Source organism: Rhinatrema bivittatum, chromosome 4 (genome assembly GCF_901001135.1).
Source record: "Rhinatrema bivittatum chromosome 4, aRhiBiv1.1, whole genome shotgun sequence".
In the NCBI taxonomy this organism is placed as follows: domain Eukaryota; kingdom Metazoa; phylum Chordata; class Amphibia; order Gymnophiona; family Rhinatrematidae; genus Rhinatrema; species Rhinatrema bivittatum.
In genome coordinates, this window is record NC_042618.1 from 221,995,882 (window position 1) to 222,007,934 (window position 12,053).

At 50.3% G+C, this 12,053-nt stretch overlaps 1 protein-coding gene across 5 annotated transcripts in view; it reads left to right on the forward strand.

The window, feature by feature from the left end:
* APAF1 (apoptotic peptidase activating factor 1) overlaps positions 1–12,053 on the forward strand; it is a 223,331-nt gene that overhangs the window by 164,589 nt on the left and 46,689 nt on the right. For all 5 annotated transcript variants that reach the window (XM_029599744.1, XM_029599743.1, XM_029599746.1 and 2 more), the window contains one exon: positions 2,125–2,244. In XM_029599744.1, the coding sequence (XP_029455604.1) occupies positions 2,125–2,244 (120 nt within the window). The remainder of the gene's footprint in view (positions 1–2,124; positions 2,245–12,053) is intronic.

Here is a 12,053-nt window from a genome sequence, read left to right on the forward strand (position 1 = left end):
GATGGGCCCATTCCTATACAGCATGGCAGTCAAAAAAGCAAACAGAATGTTGGGAATTATTAAAAAAGGAATGGTGAATAAAACGGAAAATGTCATAATGCCTCTGTATCGCTCCATGGTGAGACCGCACCTTGAATACTGTGTACAATTCTGGTCGCCGCATCTCAAAAAAGATATAATTGCAATGGAGAAGGTACAGAGAAGGGCTACCAAAATGATAAGGGGAATGGAACAACTCCCCTATGAGGAAAGACTAAAGAGGTTAGGACTTTTCAGCTTGGAGAAGAGACGACTGAGGGGGGATATGATAGAGGTGTTTAAAATCATGAGAGGTCTAGAACGGGTAGATGTGAATCGGTTATTTACTCTTTCGGATAGTAGAAAGACTAGGGGGCACTCCATGAAGTTAGCATGGGGCACATTTAAAACTAATCAGAGAAAGTTCTTTTTTACTCAACGCACAATTAAACTCTGGAATTTGTTGCCAGAGGATGTGGTTAGTGCAGTTAGTATAGCTGTGTTTAAAAAAGGATTGGATAAGTTCTTGGAGGAGAAATCCATTACCTGCTATTAAGTTCACTTAGAGAATAGCCACTGCCATTAGCAATGGTTACATGGAATAGACTTAGTTTTTGGGTACTTGCCAGGTTCTTATGGCCTGGATTGGCCACTGTTGGAAACAGGATGCTGGGCTTGATGGACCCTTGGTCTGACCCAGTATGGCATTTTCTTATGTTCTTAAGTCTTTTTATTTATTTTCTTTTTTATTGATTATTTCGACATTTCTTTTTCATGGGGAAATCAAGAAACTAAAAGACTTCTATGAATGCTGATTACTGGAACTCCCTTCCTACAGGGTTTGTGAACACCTCTTCTACAGCATCCGAGTCCGATCCAGAGAGTGGAAGATGTGACCTGGGAAGCGCTCTGGCACTGAGCCACCAGGGCCAGGCCATTTGCTTAATCTGCATCTGTGTGTGCTTGTGAAAGCCATCTGTGAGGAAGTGGTTAGAGCAGCAGGCTGCTAGAGAATAAGGAAAACCAATACTAAAATCCCACTTTTAGCTACTGACACTTTGTGACCTTGGACAAATTACTTTATCTCCCATTACCTCAGGTACTTGCTTAGAGGTGAATTTTGAAAGCCTGGCACACGCCCAAATCAGGAGATAAGTGCACAAGGCGGGATCGCACACACCCACCGAATTTTAAAAGCCATCCAGATGTATGTGTATCTCCTGCTGCAATAGCATCTCAAAAGATTTTTAAAAAGGGCAGGGTATGGGCGTGGTCTGGGCAGGACATGGGTGTGGCGAAAAATGCGAGTGTGTAAATATGTTCACGCCTGGGCGCACGCCCAGATCCCCTGCCACATAAGTTTACTCCTGCTATGGAGGAGGTGTAAATTTAAAAATAAAAAGAGCTGTTTCTCAGGGGTTTAAAAGATCTAGGGTAATTAAGGAGTGTGCAGACTATCAAACTAGGGGGATTTGGAGGATCTAGCTATTAACTGGATGAAGTGGTGAAACTGGCAATGATGTGGACACATGCCCCTTTTATAATTTCCCAATTTATGTGGTAGTAGTGGGATTTACGCACACATGCGCATGCCCATTTAAAATTGGCTGCACACGTGCATGGGGTAAGGCTATTTTATAACAAAAATGCCCGTATATCTGGGTGCACGCCGACACGTGCCCCAAAGTGTGCCCGCATACTGGTTTGAAAGTTACCATCCCTGACTATAAGCAGACACATATTGTACCTGAATAATTATTTCCATTGTTCATCACTGCATATGTCCATTAGTGCTATAAAAACAAATATTACTATTTTAATGAAGCAATAAAGGCCTTCATTGGAAGTGTTTGCTTTTCTTTTACATGTTCACTATTACAATAAATGGTTGCAAATCAGGCATCTTAGTTCATCTTCCTTAATCCTGCTGAGTAATTATGTTCTTTTGTTAGAAACTAAAAAAAATAGAAATCAGACAAATAATTGGATTTCACTGTTGTAGCTTATTGAATATCTTTTAGTTTTGAAATTGATGGTTAAATTGAATGTCTTCCAGTTTATTGAATAACCTCTGTTTGTGTGATACCCATTTTTCTTCTTAACCAGGTTTGGGAAGCCAGTAGAGTGTGCAAATCTTCTGGTATGATTTTAAAGCAGGACATTGATGTTGTCTTTAAGGAGAATGATGTTCTAGTTCTGGCGCCTGACAGAACAAAGTGTTTGCTAGTAAGTATAAAAGTGCATAGTTGATAGCATTAAAAGTCTCAATAAATAACCTGATATTCAGCAGAACTTATCTGGTAAAGAGTTCAACTGAATATCCAGGGAAAGTTATCCAGACAACTTTTAGGCCGGCTATTTGTGCAGACTGCCTTTCTGCACGGATTTAGCGGGACAGCACTCTGTATGGAGCCATTTGGCTAAATATGTTAGCCATGCATCCAGCCTGTCCTTTTTATCTGGGTAACTTTGTGCAGCAAAATTACCTGGACAAAGAGAGGTTGTTTTTAAAGGGCGATATTTAATGTTGTTTAAAGTCAATTGTATCTGCATAAACTTTTTTGAATATGAACCTCTACTAACAACCAATTTGGCAGTACTGTAATAATGGGAGATTTCAATTACCCCAATATTGACTGGGTAAATGTAACTTCCCTGTACATACCCTGATCAGTCCAGCCTCCTGGGTTTTGCCTCCCCTCCAGCAGATGGAGACAGAGAAAGTTTTGACAGACTCTGCCTTATATACCAAGGTGCCACCCACAGTATGCCAGTATTACTTTGTCTCCAGTAGATGGTGGAGGTGCAAAACTCAGTCTGTACTGGTTACTTGGTAAAAAAAAAAAAAAAAAAAGAAAAAAGAGAGTAGTATTAGTCAGGTAGGACTTAGGGTTCAATTTCATTTAAAAAAAAAAAAAAAAGAGACAAAGTCGGAAAGAGAGTGTCCTTTGGCTTCCCAGGGGGATGTCAGGTCCTCCCTCCTGGTGTTTGAGGTGGCTGTGGCCAGGGGTCGAGGGCCCTTTTTGTGCTTGGGGTGATACCGGGGAGCCCGGATCACTCACCCCAGCAGGACCACACCAGGACCAGGACCCAGGATCTGCCAGGCAGGTTTGAAAAAAAAAAAAAAGTTTGACAATGTTTAAATTGGTCGGGGCTCTCTTTTACTTATCTGTCGCGGCCGTGGGCAGACAGATAAGTTTTGGTGTTCTTACTTGCCGTCCTTTTGCCGTAAAAAAAAAAAAAAAAAAGTTCTTTTTTTCTGGCTCCCTCATGCTGCGCCGAGCGTCGTGCCACACGTGCCTCTCACAGAATGATTTATGTTCATCCTGCATCTCCCTGGGCGAGGGAACCTCCGATGCCGCCGGAGGGGTCGTTCTCTGCGGGACCGGTGCCATTTTAGGCTCCTTGACTTTGGCGGCTCAGCTCACGGTGGGGGAGGGGAATCTCCCGCCTCCGTTGTCTCCTCAACAGCCAGCTCCAGGGCCAAAATCTCCTGTGCTGGCCGACTCAAACGCACAGGGAGATGACAGGGGGACGGATTCTGATGGCTCTTCATCTTCCTTTTCATCAGACTTTATTTTATTGCATCATAACGCCTTTAAGGCCAGGAAAGCAAGTAAGAAGCAGTCTGCTATTAAGACAATTTTTGCATCTCCTCTCTTTAAGTCCAGGAAGCGGCCCCGGTCTGAGGGACAAGAGGGGCCCTCAAAAGGAAAGTGCCCCTTACGGACTATGGCATCTCAAGACGACTTGGGCACATCCTCAGACTCAGCTGATCCGGATGGTCAGGACCTACCAGCCCAGCCCCCGAGGGGGGGTGGAGGGCAAGGGGGACCAGCAGCAGAGTGCTGCTCGGGAGTCTCATGTCGTCGAGGGAGATGACCCTAAAGTGATCCGCCTATTCAGAAAAGAGGAACTCTGACCTCTCATTCCCAGCATTTTAGGGGAATTAGGAATAGAGGCGCCTCAGGAAGAGTCTCACTTTAGGGTCTATGGACCCTGTATTATTGAACCTGAGGGGTCCTCCTACGTCTTTCCCTTTCCATTTCTCGGCTACGGACTTGCTACTCCGGGAATGGGACACCCCAGATTTGGGGTTGAAGGTCACAAAAGCAATGGACAAACTTTATCCTCTGCCGGAGGAGGCTTTGGAGATTCTTCGAGTTCCGAAGGTAGATGCAGCAGTGTCAGCAGTCACAAAAAAGACCACTATCCCAGTCAAGGGGTTGATGGCCTTCAAGGATCTGCAGGATCGAAAGCTGGAGCTGCAGCTTAAGATCTTTGAGATCTCTGCGCTGGGAGTTCGAGCTTTGAGAGCAGCCCTCTGCTGGGTGCAACAGCTACAGGCCAATGAATCTTTGTCTGAAGGAGAAGCTCTTCAGGCAGGGCGCCTCGAGGCAGTGGTTGCTTATAGTGCGAATGCCCTTTATGATCTTTTATAGACGTCTGCTCGGTCCATGGTCTCCGCTGTCTCAGCACGTAGATTATTGTGGTTACGGAACTGGTCTGCGGGTATTTCTTCTAAATCCCAGTTGGGGTCCCTGCCTTTTAAGGGCAAGCTGCTGTTTGGAAAGGAGCTGGAGGACATGATTCAGTCCTTGGGCGAGAATAAGGTTCATAGACTGTCAGAAGACAGACCAAGGTCGAGAGGATCCTTTTCTTCTAGGTCTCACTTTCGTGGGGGTCAAAGATCTCGAGCGCCCCGAACGTCCACTTCTTCCTTTTGGCAGAATGCTGGCAGACAGCAGTCATGGTCTCAGCCCTTTCGTGGGTGGCTTTTCAGTAGACCTGGTAACACCAAGTCTACACAAAGGGGTAAGTCTTCACAATAATAGGCAGCCGGTCCATGAACCTCGTAAAACAGGCTGTCTCTGTTTTACGAGGAATGGACCAAAATCACATCGGACCAGCGGGTTCTATCTGTGATAAAACATGGCTACGCTTTAGATTTTGCACGCAGACCACGCCATCGGTTTCTGGTCTCACCATATGGGTATGCCACAAAGCGTCAGGCGGTAAGGCAGACATTTCAGCGCCTTCTCGATCTCGGCACGATTGCTCCGGTTCCTCCATAAGCACAACGAAGGGGCCGTTACTCCATTTACTTCGTCATGCCAAAAAAAGAGGGGTCCTTCCGGCCCATTCTCTATTTAAAGCGGGTCAATAGATGTCTTTGGATACCCCGCTTCCGCATGGAGACGTTACGGTCCATCATTGCTTCAGTTCGACTGGGGGAGTTTCTAGTGTCCCTGGATCTGACGGTGGCGTATCTACACATCAGGATTCGGGCGGATCACCAGAGGTTCCTGAGGTTTTCCATCCTGGGACAGCACTACCAGTTTCAAGCTCTGCCCTTTGGCCTTGCTACAGCCCCCAGGACGTTCACCAAGATAATGGTGGTGGTGGCGGCGCAACTACGCAGAGAAGGTTTGTTGGTGCACCCATACTTGGATGATTGGCTGATTGGGGCAAAGTCGGAAGCACTTTGCCAGGCAATTATCCAGCGTGTACTGCAATTATTGAGAGCACTCGGCTGGTTGGTCAACATGGCCAAAAGTCATCTAGTCCCCTCCCAATCATTGGAATTTTTGTTCGACACGCAACAAGGGAGAGTTTTCCTGACGTCCGACCGCATTGTCAAATTGCAAGAGCAGGTGAGTCTTGCTGTCCAAGCATCCTCCGAAGGTCTGGGATTACTTGCAGGTTCTGGAGTCCATGACTTTGACTCTGGAACTGGTTCCATGTGCCTTCGCTCACATGCGGCCTTTTGCAATCAGCATTACTTTCCCGTTGGAATCCGGTTTCCGAACAATTCCATCGGCTCCTGCCGCTGACTGAGTCCACTCGGTCCAGTCTGGATTGGTGGCTGCTCTCGGACAATTTGAGCCGCGGAGTTCTCTTGGTTGTGCCGGAGTGGACGGTAGTGACCACGGATGCCAGTCTTTCCGGTTGGGGAGCAGTTTGTCTGCGGAAATCAGTGCAGGGGCAGTGATCCCAAGAGGAGTCTTGATGGTCAATCAGTCGTCTGGAGACCAGAGCGATGCAGGCCTTCCTCCCAATTCTCAAGGGGAAGTCGGTCAGGGTGCTGTCCGACAGTGCGACCATGGTGGCTTACATCAGTCACCAAGGAGGAACCAAGAACCAGCTAGTGGCTTTGGAAGCTCGCCTGTTAATCAGCTGGGCGGAGCAGAACCTAGTCAGCATAGCGGCGTCCCAAATAGCCGAGGTCGACAACGTTCACGCGGATTTTCTAAGTCTACATCGGCTCAATCCAGGAGAGTGGGAGCTGGCGGACAGAGCCTTTCAACTCATCTGCGACAGATGGGGCACACCTTGCATGGAATATGGCGACGTTCAAGAATTCCAAGGCTCCACACTTCTTTGCTCGCCACAGAGACACGGGAGCAGGAGGAGTAGATGCTATGGTTCTTCCCTGGCCGACGACTGTCCTGCTTTACATATTCCCTCCTTGGCCTCTAATCGGCAATGTGCTCCGACGAATAAAGAAACACCCGGCAAAGGTGATCTTGGTGGCTCCCGAGTGGCCATGTTGGCCGTGGTTTGCGGATCTGGTCAATCTAGCGGTGGAGGGTCCCCTGCGGTTCCCGTATCTTCCGAACCTTCTTCATCAGGGGCCCGTCTGTTTCGACCAGGTCGATTGCTTCTTTCCAGTGGCATGGCTTTTGAGAGGCAGCGTCTAAAGGGCAACGGGTATTCCGGTGCAGTGGTGGCTACTCTGTTTGAGATCGAGTAAGACTTCAACTTCCCTGTCTTATGTTCGCGTATGGAAGGTCTTTGACTCTTGGTGCGTAGACCGAGAGGTTGTGCACACCCGGGCGTCTGTATCGGATATCTTGTGTTTCCTTCAGGCTGGATTAGCTAAGGGATTATCCTGTAGTTCTTTGAGGGTGCAGGTGGCAGCTTTTGGTTGTTTGCAAGGTACTATAAATGGTGTAGCATTGGCTGCGCATCCGGATGTCTCCCACTTCCTTAGGGGGGTGAAGCATCTACACCCTCCGATGAGTCAGCCGTGTCCGTCCTGGAGTCTAAACTTAGTTCTCACGGCTTTGTGTTCAGCAGCCTTTGAAACGGGCGACGTTGAAAGTGGTGTTTCTAGTGGCGATTACCTCTGCTCGGAGAGTGTCCAAACTTCAGGCATTGTCATGCAGGGAACCCTTCTTAAGGATTTCAGATTCTGGGGTATCCTTGCAAACGGTTCCTTCATTTCTTCCAAAGGTAGTTTCCTAGCGTGTAGCAGATGGACTCAGGACCAATGGGTATAGTGTACTCCTGATAGCAGTTGGAGACGGATCAGATTTCAATCTGACGTCAGCCCTAGTACATATACCCCTGCAGGAAGTGCAGCTCTTCAGTATTTTCCGTCTCCATAGCAGTTAGGGACTACCTGCACGCTGTCCCAGCGTTAGAGCAAAATTTGACGGAGAAAACCCAAAATAAGAAGAAGATTTACCTCAACAGTGAGCCCCGCTCTCCTGCGGTGATACCCTCAGGTCCCTCCCCCAGTCAAGAATTCCCGAGGTGATTTCCGTGGTCCCTCGGAGGTGAGCCTCGGTCCGGCGGCCGACCCTTGGTGGGGACCTAGCCCCCGATTTTGGGCGCGGCTGAGAGGCAGCGGGTGCAACCACGAGCGCGGCAGTGAAGGTATTTGCCCTCTCCCCCCTCAGCCGGAGACCACCCGAAACGAAACCAGGAAGCGCCGAGACAAGGTAAGGTAGAAATCTTGTTTAAAGACTCCGGTCTCCAAAGCTCACGGAGTCGCACAGGTCGCCGGCCGGGACCAGTGCCACCGGGTTGATCCACTCTAGCAGGACTAGACCCCGGTTAGAGCCAAGGGCTCTCTCACGTGGGGACCCTCCGAGGTGATCACCATATTGCCCGCGTGGTTGCCGTCGCCATTTTGGCCCTACTCGCCGCACTGTCCGGCGAGTCGTGTGCACAACATTACTTGTGCGCACAACGATATATGCTCAAGTGCCATGCGCACAAGTTACGCGCGCAACTCGCGCTTACTGGGCAGGGCGCATAACTGCGACTTGTGCGCACATCCGTCCATGTGCACATATTCGACGCACTGGGGCGCATAAGGCAGGCGCCTATATCCATGGCACCACCAGAAAAGGAGCTCAAGGTTCAGGGCCTCTGCCCATCATGCCACATCAGGGCCGCACAACAAGAAGAGGCTGACGCCCTGTGTATCCAGTGCGAGGAGGCCCTGGGGGATCAAGCCCAGGGCCAGCCCCATCCGGGCCTGAGTACTAGTTCCTCAATAAGTACTCCGGACCTAGCAAATCCCAGCAGGACCCCCCCTCAAACGGGGCCCCCTAGGGACACAGCGCCTCCTAGCTTGGACCCAGCGTCTATCTCCTGAGTGGAATTTTTCAAAGACCTGCACACCTTCATTCACATATGCAGACGGAGCCTCCAGTTACACGGCCACAGCCTTCACCGGGGAAGTGAATCCACCACCCGGAAACCCCACTTATGGGGACACTGACATCTCGGAGGAGGAACCAGAGCCCCTGGAGAAGGGTGAACTCCCTCCGGGGACAGAGCCTCACCGGACCATGAGACGCTTCTTCACCAAGGACGAGCTTCCAGACCTGGTCACCCGCAGCCTGAAGGAGCTTGCTATCCCGGGCACAAGTGCCTCGGGGGAGCCTAAGACGAATCCTCTACTGGAGGGACTCCGTCAGACCTCCACGCATTTCCCTCTGTTACAAGCGTTCAACAGCTAATTGACCTGGAATGGATTGCTACAGAGTCCGCATTCAAAGGGGACGGGCTATGGCAGCCATGTACCCTCTGGACCCAGCGGCCAAAGACCTTCTGACATGCCCAAAAGTGGATGCTATGGTCTGTGCGGTCTTGAAGCACACCACTATCCCAGTGGAGGGAGGTGCAGCACTCAAAGATGTGCAAGACAGACATCTGGAATCCATCCTTAAACAGTCCTTTGACGTCACCGCTATTTCCCTACAAATAGCGGCCTGCTGCACTGTTGTGACACATGCCTGCCTATTACAGACCAGGAGCAACACCCCTGGGGAAGCCATGGAACCAGCAGCGTCATTCCTCGCTGATGCTGCTTCCGACCTGGTATGCACCGCAGCTAGAGGAGTATCATCAGCTGTGGCAGCCAGGAGACAACTCTGGCTTCGAAGCTGGTCGGCCAACGCCTCCTCCAAATCGAGACTCACAAGGATGCCCTTCAAGGGATCCCTCCTGTTCGGCAGTGAACTAGAGAAAGTGGCTGACAAATGGGGCAAGTCCCCACTACCGTGGCTACCAGAGGACAAAAGCAAGTGAGGCGCCTGACAGTCCCCTGGGATCAAGGGAAGATGATTCGGGGGATTTTTCCCCAGATTTTATTTTCCTTCTCCATAAAGCCTCCCTGGCTAAAAGTGGAGGAAGAAGGCGGGCAAGGGATTGCCCGCGGGCCGCCATGGCAAAAAAGTCTTAAGTGGATTCTCGGGGGACTGGCGATATTCTTCAGTGCCTGGGTTTGCACCGTGTGGCTGCAGAGGCTGGTCCCAGAGACTGTGAAGATGCGGATCAGTCCCAATGGGGACCCCCTTGATGCAGGAGCTGACCCGGATGTACTGCCGACCCCTGATGCAGATGGGGCAAAAGATGACCCTGATCTCGGTGAGTTCCCAGTCCTGGAGGGAGACAATCCACGGGTAGTGCGTCTGTTTTAAAAGGGATGAACTGTGCTCCTTCATCCTGCAGGTGCTGGAGGAATTAGGAGTGAAGGTCACTCAGTAAGAGTCAGATAATAAGGGTGTTAACCCAGTCCTGGATGGCTAAGGGGACCCACTTAGTGCTTTTCCGTTGCCCAAGAAGATCCGAAAGCTGGTGAACCGGGTGTAGGACTCCCTGGATGCTGGCATGAAGGTGGGCAGAGCGATGGCCAAGCTTTGCCCCTTAATGGAGGACTCCCTGGAATTGCTGAGGATTCCGAAAGTAGACGCGGCTGTCTCAACAGTAACCAAGAAGACAACAATCCTGATGGCCGTGGCAGCGGGCCCTGAAGGATGTCCAGGATCGTAAGCTGGCGCTGCAACTCAAATGGATGTTTGAGGTCTCAGCGTTGAGTCTTCAGGCAGCTGTCTGTGCCAGTTTAATGCAAAGGGTCTGTTTCTGTTGGGTTCAGAAGGGCCCAATGCCGACGTCTGCGGCAGATGGTGGCTCGTTGCAGGCCACGCGTCTGAAGGCAGGCATAGCCTACATGGCAGATGCTTTTTATGATATGGGGCGTACGTCGGCTCGCTGCATGGTCTCTTCGGTAGTGGCTCGTAGGCTGCTGGGGTTACATAACTGGTCTGCCAATTTATCAGCCACAGTCCAGCTCTGTAATTTTCCCTTTAAGGGGAAGCTGTTATTTGAAGAGGACCTGAATCAGTTGATGAAGGTCCTGGGAGAGTCCAAGGGGAATAGATTGCCGGAGGACGAGAAGGCCAGTAAGAAGGTGTTTCCTTCTTGGGCTCATTTTCGGGATTCTCATTGGTTTTGTTCTGGCAAGTTCTTGTCTGTTTAGTCTCAAAACAGGGCGGCGGGTGCCAACAATCCTTTCATGGAGTACACAGGTCGGGCAGAGACGGCATCGAGCAAGGCACTGGGAGTGGAAAATTAGCCCAGTGAAACCAGTGGTCTCCTCTCCTCCTGCTGTAGGAGGCAGATTGTCCAGCTTCTACGAGAGTGGGAAAAGATTAGCTCGGACCATTGGGTACCAGAGGTGATATGAGAGGGCTACACGCTAGATTTTTGGTGCCCACCTTGGGAGGCCTTTGTGGAGTCCCACATGGTCTCTCGCATCAGGCGAGAGGCCATTTTGGGGATGCTGCAAAGGCTGCTCGCCCTAAAGGCTATTGTTCCCGTCCGTCTGGAGGAGCAGCGTCAGGGAAGGTATTCCATTTACTTTGTGGTGCCAAAAAAAGAGGGCTCCTTTCGGCCCATTCTCGATTTGTAGAAGGTGAATCGGTTCCTTCGGGTTCCATGCTTTCACATGGAGACACTGCGTACCGTGAAGGAGCAGTTCGCAAAGGAGAATTTCTCTCCTCCCTAGACCTGACGGAAGCGTACTTGCACATCCCCATTCGGCAGAAACATCAGAAGTTTCTTTGCTTCAAAGTGTTGTCGACATTTTCGGTTCATTGTCCTCCCATTCGGCTAGGCGACGGCGCCCCACACATTCACCAAGGTGTGATTGGTGGTGGTGTCTGCGGCTCTTCGCGATGAGGGAATTTTGGTTCACCCATATCTGGATGATTGGTTGGTTCGAGCAAACTCCAGGGAGGAATGCGAGAAGTCCATCCGAAGAGTGATGTCTTCCTTATAGTCTTTTGGCTGGGTTATCAATGTGCATCAAAGTCATTTGGAGCCGACTCAGCGAGGCAGGGTTTTCCTTGCAATGGACCGGGTGTCGAAGTTGTAGTCTCAGGTCCTAGAGTCCATAGCATCCATGTTGGATGACAGCTTTTTTTACTCATCGCCAGATTTTTCATGCACGTGAGACCACTGCAACGTGCACTGTTGTCCAGGTGGAGTCCCTGCTCGGAGGAGTTTCAACTTCCCTTGCCTCTGCTTTGGGAGTCCAGGTTCAGTCTCTCATGGTGGCTGTCTCATCCCAATTTAGAGAAGGGAATGGATCTGGAGCCTCCGGATTGGGTGGTGGTCTCCACGGACGTAAGCCTCTTTAGCTGGGGAGTGGTGTTCTTGGGCTGGTTGGTGCAAGGTCTGTGGCGGACGGAGGAGAAGTTCTGGTCTATTAATCACCTCAAGACAAGGATGGTCCATTGAGCCCTGCAGGTTTTTCTGCCCCTGGTCCAGGGTCGCATGGTTCGAGTGCACTTTGACAATGCGACAGCTGTGGCATACATCAGTCGGCACGGTGGCACGAAGAGTCATGCAGTGGCATTGGTGGCCCGGAAATTATTTGCCTGGGTGGGTGTCATCTCGAAGGCCTAGCCGCATTACATGTAGCGGGAATAGACAACATGCAGGCAAACTTCCTC